This window comes from Nelumbo lutea, chromosome 7 (assembly GCF_056320005.1).
Source record: "Nelumbo lutea isolate HS-2025 chromosome 7, American lotus-T2T, whole genome shotgun sequence".
Lineage (NCBI taxonomy): Eukaryota > Viridiplantae > Streptophyta > Magnoliopsida > Proteales > Nelumbonaceae > Nelumbo > Nelumbo lutea.
Genome location: NC_142690.1, coordinates 6,887,857 through 6,914,438, shown reverse-complemented (window position 1 = coordinate 6,914,438; position 26,582 = coordinate 6,887,857). Strand labels below are relative to the sequence as shown.

General features: G+C 39.3%; 1 protein-coding gene across 1 annotated transcript in view; it reads right to left on the bottom strand.

Moving 5' to 3' along the window:
- LOC148844873 (insulin-degrading enzyme-like 1, peroxisomal) overlaps positions 1–26,582 on the bottom strand; it is a 121,827-nt gene that overhangs the window by 12,728 nt on the left and 82,517 nt on the right. Inside the window, exons 16-20 of the mRNA XM_088954776.1 lie at positions 18,411–18,513; positions 5,603–5,698; positions 5,318–5,507; positions 5,000–5,061; positions 1,000–1,108 (exon numbers count right to left, since the gene is read on the bottom strand). Of these exons, the coding sequence (XP_088810902.1) occupies positions 1,000–1,108; positions 5,000–5,061; positions 5,318–5,507; positions 5,603–5,698; positions 18,411–18,513 (560 nt within the window). The remainder of the gene's footprint in view (positions 1–999; positions 1,109–4,999; positions 5,062–5,317; positions 5,508–5,602; positions 5,699–18,410; positions 18,514–26,582) is intronic.

Below are 26,582 nucleotides of genomic sequence, written 5' to 3'. Positions count from 1 at the left end.
CCACGCAACTGCAGGCTATCCAAGATAAGACCAGTCAACATCACATGCATCCTACTCTGTCCCCACCCCTTAATCCTCTTGTAATGTGTACTATGTAATACCAAAAAAAAGTTTTTTCAATTACCTATTCAATGAGATCAAGAAGTGTTTCAAGACACATCACCTCTATTTATCCAGTTTTCCCCATATCCCCACTAAAGTATCTTTGATGTCATTAATAGAAAGTTAGCACTCAGAAAATATATTATCACTCATCATGATTAAACACATAAAAAGGTGAGATCAACCTTAATAGGAGTATCAAGATATAACACCATTTAAAAGCATTTACAAGTATCTAGCTTCATGTATATATGCATTTGACAAAACAATGGATGCAAATTTTGGATAACTATAATAACAAATAAGTCAAATGCACATGATAAATAATCCAGAATGATGGAAAAATGGAGGAGTTGTAACAAAATCGAGGATATAGGCATGACACTTCAAATGAACAATTATAAACATTTATACAAGTTAATATAACAAAAGAGATATCGCTTAGCATTACGGTGCAATCTCTGGCTGACAAGCATGACAATGTGGATTCTACTCTGCGAGAATCCAATTTGTGCAAAAATGCCAAAGGTTAGGTCTTTATCCAGTCTACTCCCAAGACCCTGGCTGGGCAGGACCATCATGGGGCAATGGTCCTTTATTGACATGGGAAATTAAGTACTAGCCCCTATGGTATTGAAAAGTACCAAAGGAAGCACTAGTCCATTTATTAGCAGAATTCCTATTTGAAGCTGATTGAGCTGCATTAATTGCTGTGCACTTGACAGGCATGGGGGTGCCGGTGTGCATCTGTGCAGTAGATTCTGAGAAAGGGGAACCGTCATAGACATCTAAGCAATAAGATATAACAAGATGAAAAGTAAAAAATAAATAAAGTAAAAATAAAAAATCGGGAATTAAACAATAAGCAATAAGACATAACAACAAGAAGCCATCCACTTGCCTTGATCACAGAAAATCTGTCTGGTTTTACTTTAAACTCAGCAATTTTTTGAACTACAGTTTCTAACAAGATCCTCATTTTGTGATTATAACCCAACACAATCACCTAAAAATGAAAGCAAGAAAAGTTAGTAAAAAATGCAGATGCATTTACAAGAAAAATAAATAAATTGGCGTTGATAAAAAAACAGTAAATAAATTAGCAAAGCAGGTGGAAAAGGATAATGCTTAGAACATCAGTAAAATCACGATCCTACATCATCCTCAGCAAATTAACTTTTTTGGTGCAAATTTAGGAACATAAAGGCCTCCTAAGTTGATTTACCTACTACAATAAAAATTCTAAGATAAGACTTTCCAATAATGCTAACAAACATGGATGAACACTAGAATAAATATTTCCTGGAGAGAGAATATAAGGTGGAAACGTTGTCCAATGATCAAGAACAGCAAATTCTAATAGAAAGTGAAGGTGCTCAAGATCTGGAGGGGGACAAAAGAACCTTCTTTTTGTCCTTTGGATTTATTCTCACTTTTCTCCTTTGAGGACACATGGAGAAACTGGGAATCTGTTGCAAATTCTTCCTTAGTTAAGGACAAACCTGTGGTAGACTGGAAGCCCCCAGAAGAAAGCTTCATAAAATTAAACTTTGATGGTAGCAGCCTTGACAATCCTGTGTGTGAGGATATAGGGAACAGGAGGAAGCAAGAAAATTACAACTTCTAATAAAATGCTTGACACTGTAGATATACATTGCAAGGTATAGAGGAGAGGGGTGTATCACATCATTCTGACCTCTCATTTGATACTCCTTTTTGCGCATGCATACCTATACCATGACACTTAACATATACTTCTGTATTTTCCACTGTGCAGATCCTCAATGTACCTGGGACTCTTTTATGATTTAATACAAATCCTTGATCTCTTAAAAAAAAGAAAACACATATCAAGCTTAAAGACATAAACACCAAAACTTGTAATAAAACCCAATTCCAATCCCTCAAACTCAGCCAAAAGAGACCCTCCTAAAAATATAAACACCAAAACCAAATAAAGGCTGAAAATCAGATCAAACCCAGACCAACATCAACTCACTGAAACAACTTTTTAACTTCAAACATCATCTCATTTGACACACCATCAGATCAAACCAACATCAAACCCCAACCAACAAAAAAATATCTTTCTATAAAAATACTTGCTTCAGCTGTATTGTTGGCAGGTAGTAGCCATCCTTTCTACTTAAAATCAAATGTCAGTGCAGGATTAGATTCCTTTCCTAGTAGAAATCTCAAATTACACTATGATGGAAGCTCCATTGAATACCCAAGCCTTTTAAGTTTGGGATGCGCCTTTAGAAGTAGTAAAGGGAAGGTTAGCCATGGTTTTCTATTACAAAACGATTGGTCTTGGAGAATCTATTAGAGTTTAGATCTCAATGCAGGTGCAGGGTTTGAAGCTGAAGTTTACTTTTGACCATGATCAGATTGAGGTAGAGAGAGACTCACAAGTAACTAATGGGGCGCATGCATTGCCATTTTGGAGGCCCTTGGACTCTACCACATTTGATTAAAGAAGCTAAGTCTTTTGCTGTTAGACAGTGTATGCCCTTAGCTCCAATCAGCTTGATGTACATTATGACATTTATTGTAAATGAATAAAGTACATATTTGATTCATGTTATTGTGGTATGTTTCTATGTATTACCCTTAAACTGGACATATATGAGACTCGTGTTAGTTTAGAACCACAACTGTGGAATAGATCTGGGGAGATTTATCCTGCCAAGGTAGAAACTGATGTACCGCCAAGTTGGTTGGGGTGGTTTGTCTCAGCTGCTAGGGTGAGACCTGAGGTACATGCAGTGTGGGTTTTCTTGAAACCCTGAATCGGACCAAATTCCAGTATTGCCTTGGACCTTGGAGATAGATGGGCAAAATTGGAATATTACACCTGACCCCTAGACTCGATTATGATACTGCACAAGGTGTTGGATTGGGCTGTCTTTGATGTGCCAATCAATGGGATCCTTAGAGGGGGTCAAAACCTGGGTATGTTGGGACAGTCCAAGAATTCATCTAAGTGGGTGATCATAGTGACATGATCAGCCCCTTTGTCGAACAAAGTGAATGATCGGGGAAATGCACTCTCTCTGATGAAAACCTAAACTGCCAGAAGTGAATTTCAAATGTGTTTGAAATTTGGTTTTGCAAAATATATTTATATAAAGATATACTTATATATTATGGTTTCACAAATTGTTTGCAAAAAGTTTTAATTCCTAGGATCCATGTGAGTAGAGAGTGCAACACTGTACCTTGTAGCCAAGGGAGAGGTCCCCTCTTGTCGGGCAGTGTTTGATCATTAAGGGCTAAGAGGTTAAGTGTAAGACCATTGAGGGTTATACCTGATGGGCTAATCTTGCATTTGCCCACAATCCTTGGGCCTTCATAAGAAGGCTGGATCCAAGGACCATTTAGTGTAAATGTTGGGCCCATTAAGAGTCCATGGTGATGGACTCAATGGTTCACTATATTTAATAGTGAATTCGGCCAGGCCTTGTAACAGAGGCTAGGCTGAACCCATGTGGCTGATGTGTAAATCAATGTTAGGGTCCCACACCATACAAAGAGAGCCAAACTAGCCAACATTAAAAGGGAGCCTAAAAGCTTAATGGGCCTAAAGCCCATTTCAAACTGGGTTAATTGGATTAATTAAATTGGGGTGGATATGGGTTTGGATCAGTAGATAAGGATAAGAAGAAAACTTTTATCCACTTAAAGAGTCTAGATCCAAATAAAGATTTGGATCAGGGAACTCCTAATTTGATTAGGAATAAGCTGATCTTGAATTGCAGATAAGATAAGGGATTATCCTTATCACTTAAAGAGTTTAGATTGGAGGTTGTCTCTTTAAGGCTATAAATATCTGAAAAAGACACATAGACATTACAAAAGACAACTCGGTTTGTCTGGTTTTTGCCTTCAATTCTTTTTCTCCCTGTTCTTGCTGTCCTACCCTGTTCGACCTCCAATTCTTGAAACTGATCAAGATTTGATCTTGATATTGTTTCTTGCTAAAAGAAACAACTCTGAAGCTATGCTCACTACCCCCATTCGATTCTTGCTGAAGAATCAAAGGTTCTTGGTGAAGAACTACCTGCTGATTTTGCCTCATCCTAAGCCGTGTCATCTTCAGTGGAAGGAGGATTTGGTACACTCTTTGGGTGTTCTTTTTGCGTGGATTCCGTATCAGGTATATCCCCCCTAATCATGGTTTCAGATTTGGTCCGGTTTGGTTACAAGAACGAACCTTGAAAATGTAGTTTTCTAAATTGGGAATATGATTCCTGGATGAGAGTAAAGAAATTTTTGAAATTTCGCCTAACCTTCCTACAGGCTTCGACCATCCATATGATGGATCTCCCATCCCTTCATTTGCATCCAGATTTCGAAGTCAACATGTCTTTTTGCTGGGTCCCAAGGTTGACTAACTCTCTTGCTTTCAACCATGATCAGGTTGCAGAATACTTTGATAGGTTTGCTGTGGGGAATAGAGAACTCAATTGGGGTGTAATAATTCTGACCCATGTACCATTATACTTCTTATTTATGCTCTCTGTGTACGCTCTTAGTGGTTATGGGAGATTATACTAGGAGGTCCTATTATTTATGTAGATTGTTGCTTTCTCAACAGTCAGGCCTTTCTTTCTGGTTCAGGCTAATAATTATCTATTTTTACTTTACTAATAAAAATTCATGTTATTTGTCCCAATAAAATAAAACTGGCCAAAGATCTAACCATATTAGAATTCTAGTCAAAGTGTTAGAACCACTCAAGTACAAAACTTATTTAGACCATAAGAAACAAATTTGGGAAAAATAAAACAAAAAAAGACAGTAAAAAATTTTGGAAATAATAACTACTCTGCCATTAAACACACACATTCATCACACAAAATATAATCCTTATAGAATGTAAAAAATGAGTAACCTGGAAACCAGTATCTGTCGAGTTTATGGTATAGTGAAGACCAGCAACTTGAGCATCATAAGCTGAAAGATACAGAATAAAGTAAGATCTTCCCCTCAAGAAATTTAACTTAAAGGAGTGAATCAGACGGGTTCAAGAAAATCATTAAAATGAAAGAAAAGTAGCATGTATAATTTAGATATTAAGCTTTATGCAAGAGACAAAAAAAAATATATTCACTTCCAGTGAAACAAAACATAGTGATGTTACCGAAATTCAGAAACAATGGCAGTCATGTAAAAACTTATAATTTCATTTTATACACACTAAAAAGCTTACCATATTCATTCAAATAGTCCATTAACAGCTGCGTGAAGATATCAGTAAGAACTTCTGCCTCAGGAGAGTGGCTTGCATAGGGACAGTTGAAATCTATCTTAATATATGCCTTTGGGGTAAAGAACATTGTGTCAGGCTTATACCATAACCTTGAATAAGCTGACTTCCTTAACAGAACCGGATATTTATCCTGATTGAAGGCCAGAAAAAATCATGTCATTTGAAAAAAATACTTCATAAATAAGAAGGTATACAAAGAAATGATATGTGATGTTTTGACTGTACCTTCCTTTGCACATCTTTAAGTGACAAATCAGTGGGAATGAATACATTGGGTGCTGGTAGATGTAAACATCCATTAGGAGCTGTATCTATCCATTTCTGCAAAAGGTACAGAACATATGATGGACCATCAAGCTTCTCCGCATATTGTAATCAACCAGAACTGGACAGTGAGCATTAAGTCCAGAAAATGATTTGGGGTTTCCTTAAAGGTGCACACCCAACAACTTAGGTGCTCATCTAGGCAACTTAAAAGGAAAAACAATTGCTCTACATTATATTTTAGGGAAAATGAACAGAAAGTTATGACTTTAATTCCCTATGCTAACTAAGAATAATGCAGTGAATGCTTTGCATTAATTTTCCATATTTACAATATGTCCACTTAGTCCTAAATAAAGCATAAATCCCATTTTGTATTACTTGATATTTTATCGGTTAAGAAAAAAAGGAACGTTTCTTGATATTTTTCTTTGATAAGTATTAGAGTTCGGCCTGCCTGTTATACTGATAACAGTCAAGGAAAAGAGAGAAGAGAGAGAGAGAAAGGAGAAGAGTAGAAGAGAAGACAAGGAGGAAAAGGTCTGGTTTGAATGAGAGAAAAATCAACCCTCCCATTCGGCCAGATTTATTTTATATTACTAAAATATTGTGGAAAAGTCACATGTGCCCCTACTTAAGTTGGGGACATTAGATCTAACATAAGCTTACACATCAACACCCAAACATAAGCACAAAGACAGAAATACCCCTACATACTCGACACTAACACTCCCCCTCAAGCTGGAGAGTATATATGATATTGTTTCGAATGCTGCTACAGTAACCCAAACCAGGAAGAGAAGGAAGAAGAAGAGGAAAAAGAAGAGAAGAAGAAAAAGAAAATAAGGGTCTGCCGAAATCTGAGGGACTCCCCATACAGTCGACTCCCTTAATCTTTATTAGATTCTAATGACCTTTACAAAGAATAAACTACCCTTACTTAAGTGTGGGGCAGAGTGTCTTTAATAAGACTGCCACATAAGCAAACTGATTAACAAACATAAGATGACTAAACTACCCCTATTCGGCTCACTCTAACACTCCCCCTCAAGATGGAGAATATATGTCATATAATCCCAGCTTGTTACATAGATAGTTCACTTTCCCTGAGCTTAGAGCTTTTGTAAACAAATCTGCCCACTGATCATTTGAGCCCACATGTTCTGTATTTATCTCTCCAGCAAGAACCTCCTCCCTCACAAAGTGGCAATCAACCTCTATGTGCTTTGTTCTCTCATGAAAGACAGGGTTGGATGAGATATGGAGTGCAGCTTGATTGTCACAGTACAATCTCATAGGTTTATCCATGTGAAACCCAATTTCTTGTAGGAGATTTCTCAACCACACTAATTCATAGGTAGTGTGTGCCATGACCCTATGCTTGGCTTCAACACTGCTTCTGGCCACAACCGTCTGGTTTTTACTCTTCCATGTCACAAGATTTCCTACAACAAATGTGCAATAGCCTGTAGTAGATCTTCTGTCATTCACTAAGCCTGCCCAGTTTGCATCTGTATACCCAACTACTTCAAATTTTCCTCCTGGTTTATACAACAACCAACGGCCTAGACCTCCTTTCAGATACCTTACAATTCTAAGAACTGCATCCCAGTGAAGCATACGAGGGTTCTGCAAGAATTGGCTCACCACACTGACTGCAAAGGAGATGTCGGGTCTCGTGATAGTCAGACAGTTCAGCTTTCCCACTAGTCGTCTATACCTTTTAGGATCTTCAAATACTTCTCCTGTATAACTACTCAACTTAACATTTGGTTCCATAGGGGTCTCAGCCGGTTTTGCACCTAACAGTCCTATTTCTTCAAGTAGATCAAGAACATATTTCCTTTGGCACAAATTTAAACCTTGTTTTGACTTGGCAACTTCTATTCCCAAGAAATACTTTAATGTTCCAAGGTCTTTTGTTTGAAAATGATTTTGCAGAAATACCTTTAGTTTGCCAATCCCCAATTTATCACTGCCGATAATGACAATATCATCCACATAGACCACTAATAAGATCTTCCCTGCTTCTGAGTCATAGTTGAACACTGAGTGATCAACCGGGCATTGCTTCATTCCAAAACTCTTTACCACTTCGCTGAACTTCCCGAACCAAGCACGTGGTGATTGCTTCAACCCATAAATTGCTTCTTCAGTCTGCACACTATACCATCCTCCCCCTGAGCAGCAAACCCAAGTGGTTGCTCCATATATACCTCCTCCACCAGATCACCATGGAAGAAGGCATTTTTCATGTCAAGCTGAAACAGAAGCCAATCAAACATAACTGCCAGGGAAATTAGTACACGAACAGAACCAATCTTAGCCACTAGAGAGAATGTCTACATTTAGTCCACTCCATACAACTGTGAATAACCTTTAGCAACAAGTTTGGCCTTCAGACCCTCCACACTACCATCTGGCAAGTATTTCACAGTATACACCCATTTACAACCTACAACATGCTTACCAGGTGGGAGAGTAGTAAGTTCCCACGTTTGAGTATGTTGAAGAGCAAAAAGTTCCTCCTCCATTGCTTGCCGCCATCTAGGTGAACTAAGAGCTTCTTGAACATTGTTAGGTATGGGAACAGAGGACAAAAGTGAAACAAACTGGCGATGTGAGGTAAAAAGACGAGATAATGAAACAAAATTGGAAATGGGATGGAGGGTAGAACTGCGTTTACCTTTCCGTAAGGCAACGGGTAGGTCAAGGTCGGAAGGTTCAGCAATAGGAGCCATGAGAGGATCCGCAGATGAGGTAGAAGCTGGAGGAGGGGCCGGTGTTGTTCGACGTGTATACACTTGTCGGATCGATGGTTGTTCGGTGGTGATCTGCACTGAATGAGGCGATGAGTCTACTCCAACAACAACATCTAGAACTGGATCACTGACAGGAAGAGGAAGTAAGGGTGGAGACGAAGGTGCTTCAGGACTTGAGAAGGGTACAAACTCAAAAAAGGTGGCATCAGGGCAGACATAGCACTTTCGGGTAATGGGATTATAACACTAGTACCATTTTTGAGTCCGAGAGTAGCCAAGCAAGACACATTTAATTGAGCGTGCATCTAGCTTGTCTATTCCAGGACTCAGATTGTGGAGAAAGCGCACACAACCAAAGACACGAAGAGTTAATGGAAATGGAGATAAAGTGGGAAACAAGATAGAGAAGAGGGGCCGGCCATGAAGAATTAAAGAGGGCATCCGATTAATGAGGAAACATGCAACAAGTACAATATCACTCCAAAACCTTTTAGGAACATTCATATGGTGAAGAATAGACCGAGCAGTTTCAAGAAGCTGACGGTTCTTCCATTCAGCTACCCCATTTTGTTGAGGGGTGAATGCACATGAGGTCTGATGAATAATGCCATGCTATTCTAAATGCTATTGAAATGAAGTAAGAAAGTATTCATGACCATTATCTGAACGGAGAACTTTGATTGGAACACCAAATTGTGTGCGTATTTCAGCATGAAATTTTTGAAAAATGGAAAATAATTCACTTCTTTCTTTCATTAAGTAAACCCATGTCATTTTTGAACAATCATCAATAAAGGAGACAAAATACTTGTACCCATTATAAGACTCTATTTTGATTGGAACCCAAACATCTGAATGAACCAAAGAAAAAGGATTCAACATACGACTCTCAGCTCTTGGACTGAAGGACACACGACGATGTTTCCAAACTGACATGACTCACATTGCAAAACCTTCAAATGACTCAATGACGGAACTAATATCTTGAGAGCCTTAAGAGATGGATGTCCCATTCGGCAATGACATTGTAGAGGAGTAAGTGAAGTCTGAAGAGCAATTGAAAATCTACCATCATCAAGATAATACAATCCACTAGCTTCATGCCCCCCACAAATCTTCTTCCCCATCTTGAGATCCTGAAAAACACAAGTGAAAGGAAATAAGGTAACAGAACAGTTAAGAACTTTGGTTATTTTACTAACAGACATAAGATTGAATGGAAACTTAGGTACATATAAAACAGATGATAAGGGCACAAAAGCCATGTCAACATTACCAACACCACAGATGGGAGATGAGGACCCATTGGAAAGTGTAACAGTTTGTGATGTGGAGGTTTCAGAAAGAGAAGAGAACACACCTGGAGTCCCGGTCATATGATCTAAGGCTCTAGAGTCAATAATCCAATGAGATGTTTTAGATGACATGCAAGCAATACCTGAGTGGGCAAGTGTGGCAGTGGTATGCTATGAAGTAGTTTGAAGGAACCGTTCATACTCATCATACGGTACACTCACCATCTCCCACCCAAAATTACATGTAGATGTGGGAGGAGTTCGGTCTGCCTGTTTACTGTCACTGATATCAACCTCACCTACTATAGCATGATTAGCCCATTTAGAGGGAGGACCATGTAGGTCATAACAGAAATTCACTGTGTGTCCTTCCCTGCCACAATGAGTACACTTCCTTGTAGAGTTATTCTTCCCTCTGCCACGGCCTCCCCCTGAGTCACGACCACCCTGACCAATCATGGAACTACCACGGCCTCCTCAGGAGACATGTCCTCCCCCTCTTGTACTGTGTCCACCTCCTCTAACCGTCACAAGTGCTGATCTATCAGACTGTGTGGGATTCTCTGTCTGTCCAAAGAAATTCTGCGAAGCCGTGAGAATACTTCCTCAAGTGTAGGAAGGGTGGAGCTCCCTAATATTTGGGCTCTAACTGGTTCATACTCCGATTTCAGCCCCACCAAGAATCTTGTAACATCTAGTTGTTCCCTTTGCTGTTGCTGAACTTTAGTATCTGGAGTGAGGGAATGATAGACATTGAGTTCATTCCTTATATTCTTCATGCAAGCATAGTACTCTTCTAGTGTTTTGTTTCATTGTTGCAAATCAAAGTACTCCTGATAAAGTTGATATACTCTTGTTGTATTATCTTGTCCAGAATACAACTTCTTAGCATGTTCCCATATATCCTTAGCTGTATCAAGAAACGTGAAGTTGGCACTAATTTTGGGTTCCATACTGTTCCATAGCCAAGTCATGATTTGAGCATCTTCTTGTTCCCAATCATCAAACCCTGGGGAATCAGCTGGTGGTTTCTCATCTTTTATGTGCTTCACTTTCCTCTGCCTTGAGGAAAACTTCCACTGATTTAGCCCATGGAACATAGTTCTCCCCATTCAGTTTAATTGAGGTCATCTGTACACATTAGGTAGTCAGGGGAAATCACCACACTTTGTTTCTGATCATTAAACCCATCTCCTATTGTTGCCATTGTACTCTTTCACAGTTTCCTCTAACCTGAATTCTCAGCAACAAGCTGACTACTGTAATTCAAAATTTGATGTTCCAGCACCTATAGCAACCCCTAAACACCACAGTGGGTGCAGACGCCTTGTTCTTATTCACACTACTGCTGATTTCACAACACCACGAACCACATAAGCATCAATTTAACACTCACTAATCACATGTAAGCCCTCTTACAACCACTCAATAAGGATTGTGCAACACAAGCACCACAACATAGTCAAATCTGTTACACCCAGTTCAGACTAGTGTAACATTTTTAAGAGGGCACTACACAACTACAAAAACTCAGCTATGTCACAGCATTACACCTTACACCATTCGGCTACTTACAACAGCCCTAACACCACTCAGCAACTTATAGCAGCCTCTACATCATTCGGATACTGTACACACAACCCGTTTTAGGGCAACAATGAACCTAGTTCTCTAAGTTCTGATTAGTACTAACAGCTTCTTGAAGGGTTTCTACCCAGAAATACCAGCAACACAAGAAGAAGAGATAACCGACCTTCCTTTGAGAGTCTCAACCAATCATTCACTGCTGAAGTCACTTTTCTTGATGAAGAAGACTATGCGCAGCAGAGAGAGACGAGTTGTGATGTTTCAGACCTAGGGCGAACCAGTTCTCTCCATTGACTGATCAGAAACGAAGGAAGAAGAGTCACGAACACTGCTGAGGTGCTTTACCAACTGAAGTAGGTCAGGAACATGGCTCTGATACCATGTTTCGAATGCTGCTACAGTAACCCGAACCAGGAAGGGAAGGAAGAAGAGGAAGAAGAAAGAAAATAAGTGTCTGTCGAAATCTGATGGACTCCCCATACAGTCGACCCTCTTAATCTTTATTAGATTCTAATGACCTTTACAAAGACTAAACTACCCTTACTTAAGTGTGGGGCAGAGTGTCTCTAATAAGACTGCCACATAAGCAAACTGCTTAACAAACATAAGATGACTAAACTACCCCTATTCGGCTCACTTTAACAGATAATCCCAGCTTGTTACATATGTAGTCCACTCTACCCCGACTCAATCCTTTGGTAAAAAAATATGCCCACCGGTTCCCTGTGTTGACATATGCAGTGTCTATCACTCCACTCAGCACCTTCTCTCCAACAAAGTGACAGTCAACCTCTATGTGCTTGGTTCTCTCATGAAACACCGGATTAGAGGAAATATGAATTGCAGCCTAATTCTCACAGTAGAGCTTCATCGGAGTATCAATAGTGTATTCCATCTCCTGTAGAAGGTTCCTTGGCCACACTAATTCACAAGTAGTATGTGCCATAGCTCTATATTCTGCCTCTACACTGCTTCTTGCCACAATTGTTTGCTTCTTGCTTTTCCATGTCACCAGATTACCCCCAAGAAAAGTGCAATAGTATGTAGTAGATCTCCTATTAGATACAGAACCGGCCCAATCAGCATCAGTATATCCTTCTATTTCAAGTTTTTCCACCACTTTTGTATATCAAACCACGACTAGGAGCCCCTTTAAATACCTCACACAATCCTTAGAACCGCATCCCAATGTGGAACCATAGGCTTTTGCATGAATTGACTTATCACACTAACTGTGAATGAAATGTCTGGCCGAGTGATGGTTAGGTAGTTCAATTTACCTACTAGACGTCGGTATCTACCAAGGTCTTCAAACACTTCACCCATATCATTGCTCAGCTTAGTGTTTATTTTCATAGGTGTTTCGGATGGTTTAGCACCTAACAAACCTGTTTCTTCAAGCAAATCAAGAACATATTTCCTCTGACAGAAGTTAATACCATGCTTAGACCTTGCTAGTCCTATCCCCAAGAAATACTTCAATTTACCAAGGTCCTTTGTTTGAAAATGTTCTTGTAGAAAAGTTATGACTGAAGACTGAATGGTCAACTTGGCATTGCTTCATACCAAACTTCTTTACCACCTCACTAAATCTGCCAAACCATGCTCGAGGAGACTGTTTAAGCCCATAAATGGCTTTCAGTAGTCGACACACCTTACCATCTTCCCCTTGAGCAACAAACCCCGATGGTTGCTCCATATAGACCTCATCGAGCAAATCACCATGCAAGGCATTCTTGATATCAAGCTGATAGAGGGGCCAATCATACATCGTAGCAAGAGAAACCAGTCTAGCTTTCAGCCGCTCTACACTACCATCAGATAAGTACTTAATCGTATAAACCCACTTACAACCAACAACTTGCTTACCAGGAGGAAGAGTGGTGAGTTCCCATGTATGATTATGAGACAAAGCTGAGAGTTCTTCCATCGCATGACACCATCTTGGAGAGGCAAGGGCTTCCTGGACATCCTTAGGGATAACAACAGATGATAACAAAGAGATAAATTGGCAATGGGAAGCAGAAAGGTGAGCAAGTGAAACATAATAGAAATAGGATGAAGGGTACAACTGCATTTACCATTCCGCAAGGCAATGGGAAGATCAAGATCAGATACTGGGGTTGGGGCTGGTGTGGGAACAACTGCCGGATCTGTCAACGATGATGGAGCTGGAGCAGCCAGTACATGTGGGCAATGTGTATACACATGATAGATAGGTGGTCATTCAATAGGTGGTGGCACCGGAGGCAAGGACTTGGTCACAGTTGGAACAAGAGGAACAGAATCCACAATTGGAAGAGGAAGGGGAGGAGGTGATGAAGAGGAAGAAACATCACCAAACCCCAAAAAAAATGGAGTAGACTCAAAGAAGGTAACATCAGCACACACAAAGGAACGTCGAAAGCTAGGATGATAACACTTATACCCTTTCTGAGTCCAGGAATAGCCAAGGAAGATGCATTTAATAGATCATGCATCTAACTTGTCCTTTCCTAGCCCCAGATTATGAACAATGCAAACACACCCAAAAACCCGAGGAGAAAGAGGAAACAAAGACAAGGTAGGAAACAATGTGGTGAATGGAGAATGACCACCAAGGATAGACGTGGGCATCCGGTTAATCAAGAAGCAATAAATAAGCACTGCATCACTCCAAAAAGATTTGGGAACATTCATGTGATGCATGAGGGATGGAGCTGTTTCCAAAAGATGATGATTCTTTCTCTTAGCCACCCCATTTTGTTGTGGGGTGTAGGTACACGGAGTGATGAATAATGCCAAGTTGGTCTAGCCATTCTTGAAATGATGAAGAAAAATATTCACGACCATTATCGGAACGAAAAATTTTAATGTGAACACCAAATTGGTTGCGAATCTCAGCATAAAATTATTGGAAAATGGTAAACAGTTCACTCATTTCTTTCATTAAATAGAGCCACGTCATCCTTGAATAATCATCAACAAAAATGACAAAATATTTATATCCATTGTATGGCATTACTTTATAAGGACCCCAAACATCTGAATGAACCAAAGAAAAAGGACTCGACATACGGTTATCAACTCTAGGACTAAAGGGAACATGATGATGTTTCCCCAACCGACACGACTCACAATCCAAAACAGACAGATGATTCAATGAAGGAACCAAAGACTTCAAGACTTTCAGTGAAGGATGACCAAATTGACAGTGCCACTGGAGAGGAGAAAGAGATGATTGGAGAGTTGTTGACGTACTTCCACCACCATCAAGATAATACAATCCACCAGCTTCATGCCCTCCACCAATCTTCATTCCCGTCTTGAGATCCTGAAAAGCACACGAAGAGGGGTAAAAGGTAATGGAGCAATTAAGAGACTTTGTCAACTTACTAACTAACATAAGATTAAAAGGAAATTTAGGGACATACAAAACTGAGGATAAGGATACAGGGTCCATGTTAACATTACCAACACAACAAATGGAAGATGTGGAACCATTAGCAAGAGTAACAAATTGTGATGTTGGGCAATGAGAGAGGGAAAAAAACACACCTAGAGTTCCAGTCATGTGATCGGAGGCTCCAGAATCAATAATCCAGGGATTGGGTGTGGATGCCAGACAAGCCATACTTGAGTGTGCGAGGGTGGCCGTGTTCTGCTGAGATGTGGCCTGAACAAACCTCTCATACTTATCACGGGGAATATTCATCATCTCCTTCCCAGTAACATCTATGGATGTAGAAGGTATCTGATCAGATGAATGACTCTCCCATCTGAAGCTACTGTCACTAGTCACAGCATGATTGGCCCAAGTTGAGGGTGGACCATGCAAGTCATAGCAATAATTAATGGTATGTCCATCCAAACCACAGTGTGTACACCTCATCGGACCCAAACTACGTCCTCTACCACGGGCTCCCCCTGAATCTCGACCTCCAGTACGACCACCACCACGGTTATATGTAGGTCCACTACCACCACTCCAACCATATGCCGGTCCATTACTGCCACTACGGCTAAACTGAGCTCCCCGAGCTCCACCTCTAACACCACGACCTCTAGATACTACAAAGGCCGATCTATTGGAAACATTAGGGTTCTCAGTAGATCCAATGGAAATCCTCGTAAGGAAGGGTTCTCTTCTAAGGAAGGGAGAGCTGATCCTCCTAGTATCTGAGCCCGCACTGGATCATACTAAGATTTCAGCCCCACCAAAAATCGAGTCACATCAACTTGTTCCCTCTGTTGTTGCTGAATTTTGACATCATAAGTGAGGGGGTGATAAACATTCAATTCATTACGAATGTTATTCATACTAGCATAATACTCCTCAAGACCCTAATTACCATGTTGTAGATTAAAGTATTATTGATACAACTGATATACTCTGGTTGTATTGTCTTGGCCCGAATACAGCTTCTTAGCATGGTCCTACACTTCTTTGGCAGTATCAAGAAACATTAAATTTACACTAATCTTGGGTTCCATACAATTCCATAACCATGTGATAATTTGTGTGTCTGCTTGCTCCCAATCATCATACTCATGAGAATTGGTGGAGGGTTTTTCGTCCCTTATGTGTTTCACCTTCTTCTTTGCCTTAAGAAAGACTTCTACAGATTTAGCCCAAGGTACATAATTTTTTCCATTCAGCTTAATGGAGGTCATTTGAACAGTCAGGTAGTCAGTAGGAACCATCACACTAGTCTTGCTATCACTGTTGTCTCCCATTGTTGAATTCTGGTATTGTTGAATTCGACACACTAGACCACACTACACACTGGCTTCAGCACTTACTATTGTTGTAAACTGCACTCTTTACACCACAAACCCTACCTCACGACTACCTAAAACTTCACCACACTGTTTGAGGAACACTTCCCCTTCGAATCACACTGAAAAATGCACAAACCCTAGCACACTACAATCTGAAATCCCACCATACAGTCTGAAACAGACTTATCATTTAATTCACACCAAGAAAATGAATAGAACCTCTTACCTGATCACCCGAAAATCAGACCACACAAGGCACCAACTGCACCGCACGAATCGGCCCTCTTCTCTTCATCGATTAGGGGAGGGCTTCTTAGAAACTGCAGCAACCGACCACGAACACCACAACTGGAGGCATAGAAACCTCCAAGGGAAGAGGACGATCACCCCTTTTCAGCCCTTTCCCTTATCTCCAACTGATGGCGAAGAAAGCAAGAAAAAATCTTAGACTAGATGCGTAGTGAACAGAATTCTGGGCAGATCCGATTTGCTCAGTTTAGCTCTGATACCATATTAGAGTTCGGCCTGCCTGTTAGATTGATAACAATCAAGGAAAAGAGAGAAGAGAGAAGAGAGAAAGAGAGAAAGAGAGAAAGAGAGAAAGGAGAAGAGTAGAAGAGAAGACAAGGATGAAAAGGTCTGGTTCGAATGAGAGAAAAATCAACCCTCCCATTCGGCCAGATTTGTTTTATATTACTAAAATATTGTGGAAAAGTCACATGTGCCCCTACTTAAGTTAGGGACATTAGATCTAACATAAACTTACACATCAGCACCTAAACATAAGCACAAAGACAGAAATTCCCATACATACTCGACACTAACAATAAGTGATGTTTCTTCATAATTATCCCAATAAAAATGAAAAATGAATATAAAAGATTGTGAGCTCTCACATGGTTGTGGTGTGACCGTGTGAGGAATGAGGAAAGGAATTTGCAAAGCTTTCCCAGATTTCTTGAACAGCATTGGAATCAGGATGGGGAAGGGAGACAAAACAAGTTTTGTCTTAATGCTCTGGACAAATGTCACTCTAAGGTGAATCTTCCTAGGAGAGGGATGTCCCTGAATGGCATCTTGTGCTCTATTTGCGAGCAGTGGCCAGAAAGCTCCAACAATATTTTTCTTAATCGTGCTTTCACTAGCAGAATCTGGCAACAACATTTGCAGAACATTCATCTTATGGATTGTCAATTGGAATCTCTGTTGAAGATGCCGAGTGCTTGGGTGGTCAATGGAATGAGCAGGAGAGGCAAAATTTGCTGATCGGTGATCCATTTGACAGTAGGTTCAGCTATCAGGTTAAAGAGTAACAGCAGGGTGTTTCAACCAAAGGATCTGATCATCCTGTTTTTATTTTGATTTTATTAGGGCTTGGCTGCAATTTTTTTTTTCAATTCAAACTGTATGTTTTGGCAGTTTTCTTTTTTCTTTTTATGTTTGTGTGTGAATGATTAGCAGCCTTGTGGCATCTATATAAAATCTCAGGGTACAAAGGGCTGCAAATTTTCATTTTTTTTATAATGATGAATATAATACTTCAACTTTCAAAAAAATTATAAAAGATAGTCAGAAACAGTTTTGACTGCTTGATTTATATACATAAAGTATAAAACAAATGAAATAAAGAAAAGGCAACTTCATCTTTGATTGAGCTCTCACCAGCAATAATAACAATAAATGGAAAAGGCTATTCGATGTCTAAAGACATTTTAATAGCTAGGTAAAAGTTGAATGCAAAGAGGACCTAGTGGACACTAATTTTGTCTTTTTTTTTTTATCAATAGTGGACACAAGTTCCTGTTGGAGGATTTTTTTCAAAAGACTTTCTTCCAAGTTCCCTAATTGTACATGAAAATTTAGAAGAGCTCATATTAGTAAATTCCGTACTTTTTATGTTTTCAATAAATGGGCTTACAGTATTAAAATAGAGTTCTCAACCAAAACCGTTATAATATTACACATTACCATAAAAATTTTTGTTTTTTATGTTTGCTGTTTTACAGGATTGAAACCACGCAGTCACATAGGTATGCATTTTCTTTGCCTTCTTGGAAAAAAAGGGGCTGCTCCTTGTTCTCCTTTTATGAGCACAAACATAGGCTTTCTCCCTTATTGAAAACAAGGGTTCTATCCCCACCAAGGATCAAATTATATGTATTGAGTATCGGTATACAAACAAGGATCAAAATATCAGCATGCCTAATATCCCATGCTTTTTTACTTTTTTTATTTTACAAGAATTATAGGGTGATCTGCCTAGAGTAGCCCTTTCTCTCTGTTGCACTATTTGGCTTAATCTTATATTACTATTTTCAAAAAAAAATAAGAATTACTGTTTGAAGTAGTCATCTAGCAACATACCTGTATCATGGAGCCTGTGAGCTTTATGACAGAATATGCAGTCCCATACCATGGCTCTACCATGTCTGTATGTCCTTCAAATTTCTTAGTTTCCCAAAAGATTCTGCCAAACAGAGAAACTTGCTTAAAATCCAGTCGGTATAAACTGTGCTATGAAATTGTCATGTGAACTAAACCAACAAAACTAGATGGCTCATCAGATGAAGGTTGCAATGATGAACATTACACAAAACCATAAGCAGTAAACAGAGTTTATTTACCACGGAAGAAAATAAGTCATCCTTAATGGCAAAGGTTCATGATGATTCATACCAATCAAGTATTTACACCTCAATTGTAAGGAGATGGGAGTTAATGAATGGAGGCTTCTGGAGGTTCATGGAAGCATTGTTCACAAGGAAAACATGGATAACATGGATTGAGGGTGAAGCCTCAGGAAATGATAGAATTAGCATCAAAACACACTTACAATTTATTAAATAATAATGGGCGTTTAAAATAGTATTACGGGATTGATATGTAGTAACATATACTGTTAAGAATGCTTAAAACTCTAGTTAAATTACAATTATAAATGATGCAGACATAATGAAGGAAACACTCTCTCAACCTCAAAATTTTAGCTTTTTGCAACATAATTTCAGTCAAATGTTACCCAAGCATTAACAGAAATGACCATGATAATGTTGACCACTACAAGAAAATCTTGTTACTGTAAAAAAACAAGAAAAAAATTATTTTCACATATAGGTTTTACTATTTTTCCCCTCTGGAACTGTTTGCTCCATCCAAAATGCTTCAGTCTGAAGATCAACACATGGCCAAGACTTCTTTGGTTGAACCATGGCAAGAGCTTCTGAAATATGATAGCATGTCTGTTTGAAGAGCTGTAACCACTATAGGAGGCATTTGGTTCTGTGGTTCATTTTGAAAATAGTGTGGATTGCTTGGTTCCAATCCATGCCAGGGTACAAGAAATGTTCCTTTAAGGTGTAGCTCAGTTCAGTCCACACCATAATGTGGATTGAACTGGGTATATCACAATTTCTCATCAACATAAATCTCATGGATCAACCCATGCCACAGTAGATGCAATCATTGTTGTAAGGTCCTGTAATATATCACTAAGGTATTTTACCGAAAATTTTGCTGATAAGGCATCCACACCATCCACACCAGTGTAGAACACCATGATAGAGTGTGGTGTGATTTTATCCATGCCAGTGGGGCCCACTGTATTGAAACAATCCACAATTTATTGAGCCACAACACCAAACAACCCCTAAATCATAGTTTTCAATGCACCAAGGCGAGGCTAGGCAACAGGGGGGCACCTTGTCGCCTAGGCAATGGATTTTTTTTTAAGTGAAAAATACATATCGTAGGTAGTTCCCTAGGTTCCATTACCATCTTTCCTTAATAACTATCCATAATTTTCATAAGAAAATTATAAACTTCATGTTTATGTCTAGAAAATCAACATATTTATGAGAAGAAAAATAAGAAAGAAAAGAAAATTCAATATATATGGAGACTGAACCCCTATTTTTGTTATAGGAAAAGAAGAAAAGAAAAAAAGACGAAATGTGTTGATTAGACAAAACTTTAAATTTTTCCCTTACTTACTGGTTCAAATTCTGAAGTCTTTGAGGGTTCAATACAGCAGTTAGCAATGTTTGTGTTAGTTTATAAACACAAAAAATGAATATTTTTGTTTAATAATGTCTATTTTATAATTATAATCTCAAAAAAGTAACAATATAATAGTATTTTATGACAGTATACAAAACTGCTAGGCGGCTGGGCGAGGCGAGCCTCCAAGGGCGCCTTGTCGCCTAGGCGCCCGCCTAGGAAGAAGAAATGTGTTGATTAGACAAAACTTCAAGTTTTTCCCTTACTTATTGGTTCAAATTCAGAAGTCTTTGAGGGTTCAATACAGCAGTTAGCAATGTTTGTGTTGATTAAACACTAACAAATAAGAATATAATAAAAAGAAATTAGTTTATAAACACAAAAAATGAATATTTTTGTTTAATAATGTCTATTTTATAATTATAATCTCCAAAAAGTAACAATATTAAAGTAGTTTATAAGACAGTATACAAAACTGCTAGGCGGCTGGGCGAGGCGAGCCTCCAAGGGAGGCCTTGTAGCCTAGGCACCTGCCTAGGCATTAGTGAGAACTTGCATATGGTGGCAGCTACACTTGAGAAACTGAGAAGGGATTTTCTGTGGAAAGCAATTAATGATGAAAGGAACTTTGATGTAGTAGCATGGCACCAAGTATCTTTATCCAAAAGGAATGGTGAGAAAGTGTTCAATCTCATAGGGTGATCAACAAAATGCTTCTAGGCAAATGGTTATAGAGGTACAGAGTTGAGAAAATGGAACCTGTTGAGAGACGCTCTTAGCCACAAATATTGGTGTTTCTCCATGGATTGGGAAACCCTATCAACTAGTACATCCTATAGGTTGAGCATGTTGAAGGGCAACATGCAAATATGATCATATGTGCTCAATTTATCAAATAGGATCATATGCTTTTAGAAAGATCCATGGTGTATCCATTTTTTTTTAAATTGGCCAGAAGAATGAAGCTACAATCAGGGAATATGATACTGGAGCATGTGGAGCCTACATGTAACCCAGATTAGCAGCTGGTTCCTAGGAGGCCAAGCTAGTTATTCATCTTTGTTTTCATGTTTCTTGATTTATGTATCCTATTTTGATTTTATAATTGGTTGCTAGTGTCAAAGCCTTTTATATTTTAAGTTGAGTTGTGTCACTTCATGTGAGTCACTTAAGTGGGGGTATTTTATCAAATTGGTTGTTCGGGCCTCACTTTGCTTGGAGGCAGTTATATAAGCCTCATATCTTGTTTCTAGAGAGACTTTTTGCTGAACTCAAAACCCTACAGAGATTTATCACATCTTGCTGCTGTTTTTCTACTGGTTTGGTATTTTGGCTGTGCATCAGAATACAATATGAGGAAACTGGTTGTCATACTATGTAGACACCTCAGTTACATCAAAACATCAATAATTAGGAAGCAGATGGCTTGGTTGAGATAATGGATACTCTTAGGCCTTAGCAGAACGCATGTAGAAGCAGGCACTTCAGATGTGAAAGTTTAGAAGGTTTGTAAATTGAGTTTATTTTCAGACTTTCAGTCATCCACTGACATCCTTTTAAGTGGCCCTGGAGGGCTCAGCTCCAGATCACTTCCCATGGTTGAAGATTTGGAAGTTCCCTGCACCATCCAAGGTGTCTTTTATCATATGGACTGCTATTTTAGATAAAATTCTTACCAAGAATCATACTATTTCTAAAGGGATAGCTTTAGATAACCCCTGTTGTTCATATGGTAAGGAGGAATCTGTTCAGCATTTCAAAATTCACTGTGGCTATGTGAATTCACTTTGTGGACATGAGTCCAGTTTTTCAAATAGTGGCTATTGAGTTACCCAAAAAAATATTCCATGTCGCTATCTTCTTGGGCAGTTAAGGGTTGTAGTGAAGGTGGCAATACCATAGTTGTCAAGGTGTCACCTAGGCAATTAAGCACCCTTGGCTGGGTGCCTCACCTAAACGCCTAGTGACTAAGCACTTGCCTAGGCAATAAGATGCCCACCGAGGTACTAAAATGATAAAGAAGACACCTTATTACAGTATCATCCATATTGCTAGATCTTACTAATATGTACTTTACTACATTATATTATATATCATATGCATTATGATGCCCACCGAGGTACTAAAATGATAAAGAAGACACCTTATTACAATATCATCCATATTGCTAGATCTTACTAATATGTACTTTACTACATTATATTATATATCATATGCATTATTTAAACTTTGTTTTAAAGTTTTACTATTGAACTTTAAAAGATCCAAAGCATCCACCACTCTATTTGCTGATCTCACCCATTGTATCCTCAAATTCATATTCCTGGTTAGCCATGTAAATTTTTTCATTTCCATTCTTTATCCATTCTACCACCACTTTTGAATCCCCTTCAATCACCACATTTGATAAGTTTAGCTCATTAACCATCTGCACCCCTTGAATTGCAGCAAGCAGTTCCGTTTTGAGGAAGTCACCCATACCTGCAGGGCTAGGAAAAAGTGTTATAAGTTTACCTTCTCCATCTCTCAAAACCCCTCCCATTCTAGAAGAGCCTGGATTACCTCAGGGAAAAAGTGTTATAAGTTTACCTTCTCCTTCTCTCAAAACCCCTCCTATTCCAGAAGGGTCTGGATTACCACAGCTACTCCCATCAAAATTCAGTTAAACAAAACATTCACTTGGTGGTACCCAGAGACCACCTCCACTCTGTCCTTTCTCTTAGAGCTTTTAGCAATTGCTTCTCAATTCCTCCAGGTATCATTGAAGGAGAACTGGGAAAACAACTCTAGAGTCTCGATCCAGTGGATCACCCTAACCATCACACAAATCCTGATTTCTTCCTTGCTTCTCTCTTTCTTTGAGAAGATTCTTGCATTCCTCTCTTCCCAGATGGTCCAAATCAAAGCTGCTCTGACAAATCTCAACGTTATCCACCCTCTTTTCTTTGGCCAAGTAAAACATGAGGGATCAAATAACATAGTAACCTCTGTTAGTAAAGTACACCTGTACCCAAACAAAGGAAAAAACCAAAGCCAAATATCTGCAGTGAAGGGGCAGGAAATCAGTAGATGAAGATTCTCATTACTGGATTTGCATAAGACACACCAGTTAGGGGAGAGACAGCAATTAGGTCTTCTCTTTTGAAGCAAGTCCATAGTAATTATCTTCCCGTGAACTACTTCCCAACAGAAAGCTCTTACTTTGGGTGGAATTGGTCTACACCAAAACTCTTTAAAGGGAAAGGAAGAAATTGAGGAATCACAAAAAGTCTTGAACAAAGAAGCACAAGAAAACAAACTCTTAGGGTTGAGGGCCCAAATCCACTTATCAGGTTTATCAGGTTTTGAGCAAACATCTTGAATAGGGGTCCAATTCGGGCAGGTTGGGCCGGGTTTATGGTCAACCCAGGTCCGGCCCTAAAATTTGGGCTTAAGGCCCTAGACCAGCCCGAGACCAAGGTCGAGCCCGGTTTTCCCAACCCGAGCCAACCCCTCCCTATAGTTTGATGCACTTAGGTTGGGTTTGGGTCTGAGCCGGGCTCGGGTTGGTCAATGAACCCACTCTAAAATTATACATATATAAATTATGTAAATATGTATGCAAAATATCTATACAAATGTTATATACACAAATATGTATGTATGTATATAATTAGGCTAGGCTCGGGCCGGGTTTGAGCTACCTAAGGAATAGGCCCGAGACCGGCATGAAAAATAAAAAAGCCCGACTTCTTGGGCCCAAGCCCAGCCCATGTAAAATTCTGGGTTGCGCCGGTTCGGGCTCGAGTTGGGTCCACCCAAGTTGCACCCTTAATCTTGAAGGAGTTGTAGAAGATCCATACAAGCCAAAAGTTCGTTATCCCTAAGACCTATGCAGAAGCCAAAGTCCCAACTAAGGCCCATAGGATTTGAAGGAGGAACAACAAATCTTGACACACTCATTTTAGTAAAAAGAAAGAAGAAGGACGGGAAGAGTTCCATTAACAAAAGAGAACAGAGAACCCACCCACGTATTCTCCCAGAATTTAATAGAAACCCAGAGCAATCATATTTGTTGGAAAATGTGGGGTTACTGGTTCAGATCTGAAAATAGAATTGTATGAATTCCTAGGATTGTGGAAGGATTGATTTAGAAAGTTTTTTCTTTCTATTTTTGTACTTTCTATTTTCTCTTCTTTGTAATTTTTCTTCTTTCTATTTTCTTTTCTTTCTATTTTTCTTTCTTTCTTTTTTTCTTTCTTTCTATTTATTGCAACAAATTATTGTATAAATATGCCCATTGGCAATAAAATGAAACATGTCAGTATTCTACCATTCCAAAACATGGTATCAGAGCTCTAGGTTTGACAACCTTGAGATTTTTTTGGCCTTCATTGCCAGTTTTTTGTGTTTTTCTCTTCTAGCCTTCAGTGTTGATCTGTAACCAGAAGTGTTCCTTTATTCACCTTTCCTGCTGGCCTTATTTTTCCTCCATTAACAATGTCCGACATGACTGCAACAAGTGCTCCCGTCCAAACCGATGAAGGAGCAACAAACTCTCATCCTCACACTGGTGATTTGCAGAATATTCAGGCAACATATAGACTGAATGGCCAGAATTACTTGAAGTGGTCACAACTAGTGCATACCTATTTGAAGGGAAAAGGAAAAATTAGTCACCTCCTTGGAACAGGACCAAGGTTGGGCGAGCCAAATTTTGATGCTTGGGACGAAGAGGACTCCATGATTATGTCATGGTTGTGGAGTTCAATGACACCCGAGATCAGTGATACTTGTATGTTTCTTCCCTCTGCAAAGGCTATTTGGGATGCTGTCCAACAAACCTATTCCAAAGCCCATGACGCTGCTCGTGTCTATGAGGTCAAAGTGAAGACTGTGGCGGCCAAACAAGAGAGCAAGAGTGTTATAGAGTATGCAAATCTGCTGCAAAATTAATGGCATGAGCTTGATCATTATCGGGTTCTTGAGACAAAGTGCGAAGATGATGTTGTGATCATGAAGAATTTAATTGAAAGAGATAGGGCGTATGATTTTTTGGTCGGACTGAATGCTGAATTTGATCAGGTCCGAATACAAATTCTTGGCAAAGAAGAAGTGCCTCCATTGAATGAAGTTATAGCCCTCGTCAGAGCTGAGGAAAGCTGCCGTGGAATCATGCTTGAGCCTAAAGATCCCGAAGGCTCAGCCATGGTGGCAAGGGGAGGAAGTTACAGTGGTTCAAAGGGTGAGAATAATCACAACATGGCTCGTGACACAACCACCCGTGACTCTAATGATAACCTCTGGTGCACCTATTGCAAGAAGCCCAGACATACAAAAGATCGGTGCTGGAAAATTCATGGGAAACCTCCCATATCCAGCAAGGAATGGGGAAATCAAGGAGTTTCAAAAGGAGTTCAACAGGCCCATAATGTCTCCACAACCCCGCAACAAGAACACTCAAGTCAAGGACCATTTAATGATGAAGAAATTGAAAGGCTAAGGTGCTTCCTGAAATCCTTGAAACCAGGAAGTGGTTCTACCTCTCTTTCTCTCTCAGGTGAGTCTTTATCTCTAGGATTACATGCCTCGGCTAGTGTTTTTCCATGGATTCTTGATTCTGGAGCTACTGACCACATGACACCCTCTTCACTACATTTTCTCACCTATACACCCTGTCCTAGTAATAGAAAAATTTCTGTTGCTGATGGTTCTTTCACCACAGTGGCAGGGATTGGGAATATTCAAATTACTCCATCCCTATTACTTAAAAATGTGCTTCATGTTCCTAAGTTATCCACTAGCCCTATCTCTATACATAAACTCACCCAGGATGTGAACTGCAATGTTGTGTTCTTCCCTTTTTACTATGTATTTCAGGACCAGGTTTTGGGGAAGAAGATTGGACTTGCTAAGGAAAGAGATGGACTCTACTACCTTGAAGCAACCAGTAGATCATCTCACACTGTTATGCATGTCACACACGAGTCATTCTTATCTACCTCCAATAAAGATTTAATTTGGCGTCATCATTTCTGTTTTGGTCATTCATCATTTCCTATTTTAAAAACAATCAATCCATCCTTGTTTAAAGGAATTGATGTTGAAACCTTTCATTGTGATGTTTGTGAACTTGCTAAGCACAAAAGGGTTTCTTTCCCAATCAGCAATAAAAGATCTTCAACTCCTTTTTATTCGATTCATTCAGATATATAGGGCCCTTCTCAAATTCCCAACATTATAGGTTCCAGATGGTTCGTCACCTTTATTGATGATTGCACAAGGGTCATATGGATTTTTCTTCTTAAGTCTAAATCTGATGTGGGTACAATTCTTCCCAACTTTCATAACATGTTCCAAACTCAGTTTGGTGTGAGAATAAAAAGGTTTCGATCTGATAATGCTACAGATTATTTTAATCTGAATTTGACCCCATTTTTTCAGAAAGAAGGCATTGTGCATGAATCCTCCTGTGTTAACACTCCCCAACAGAATGGGGTAGTTGAGAGAAAAAATGGCCATCTTTTGCAAACCACCCGAACCTTTCTCTTTCAAAATCAG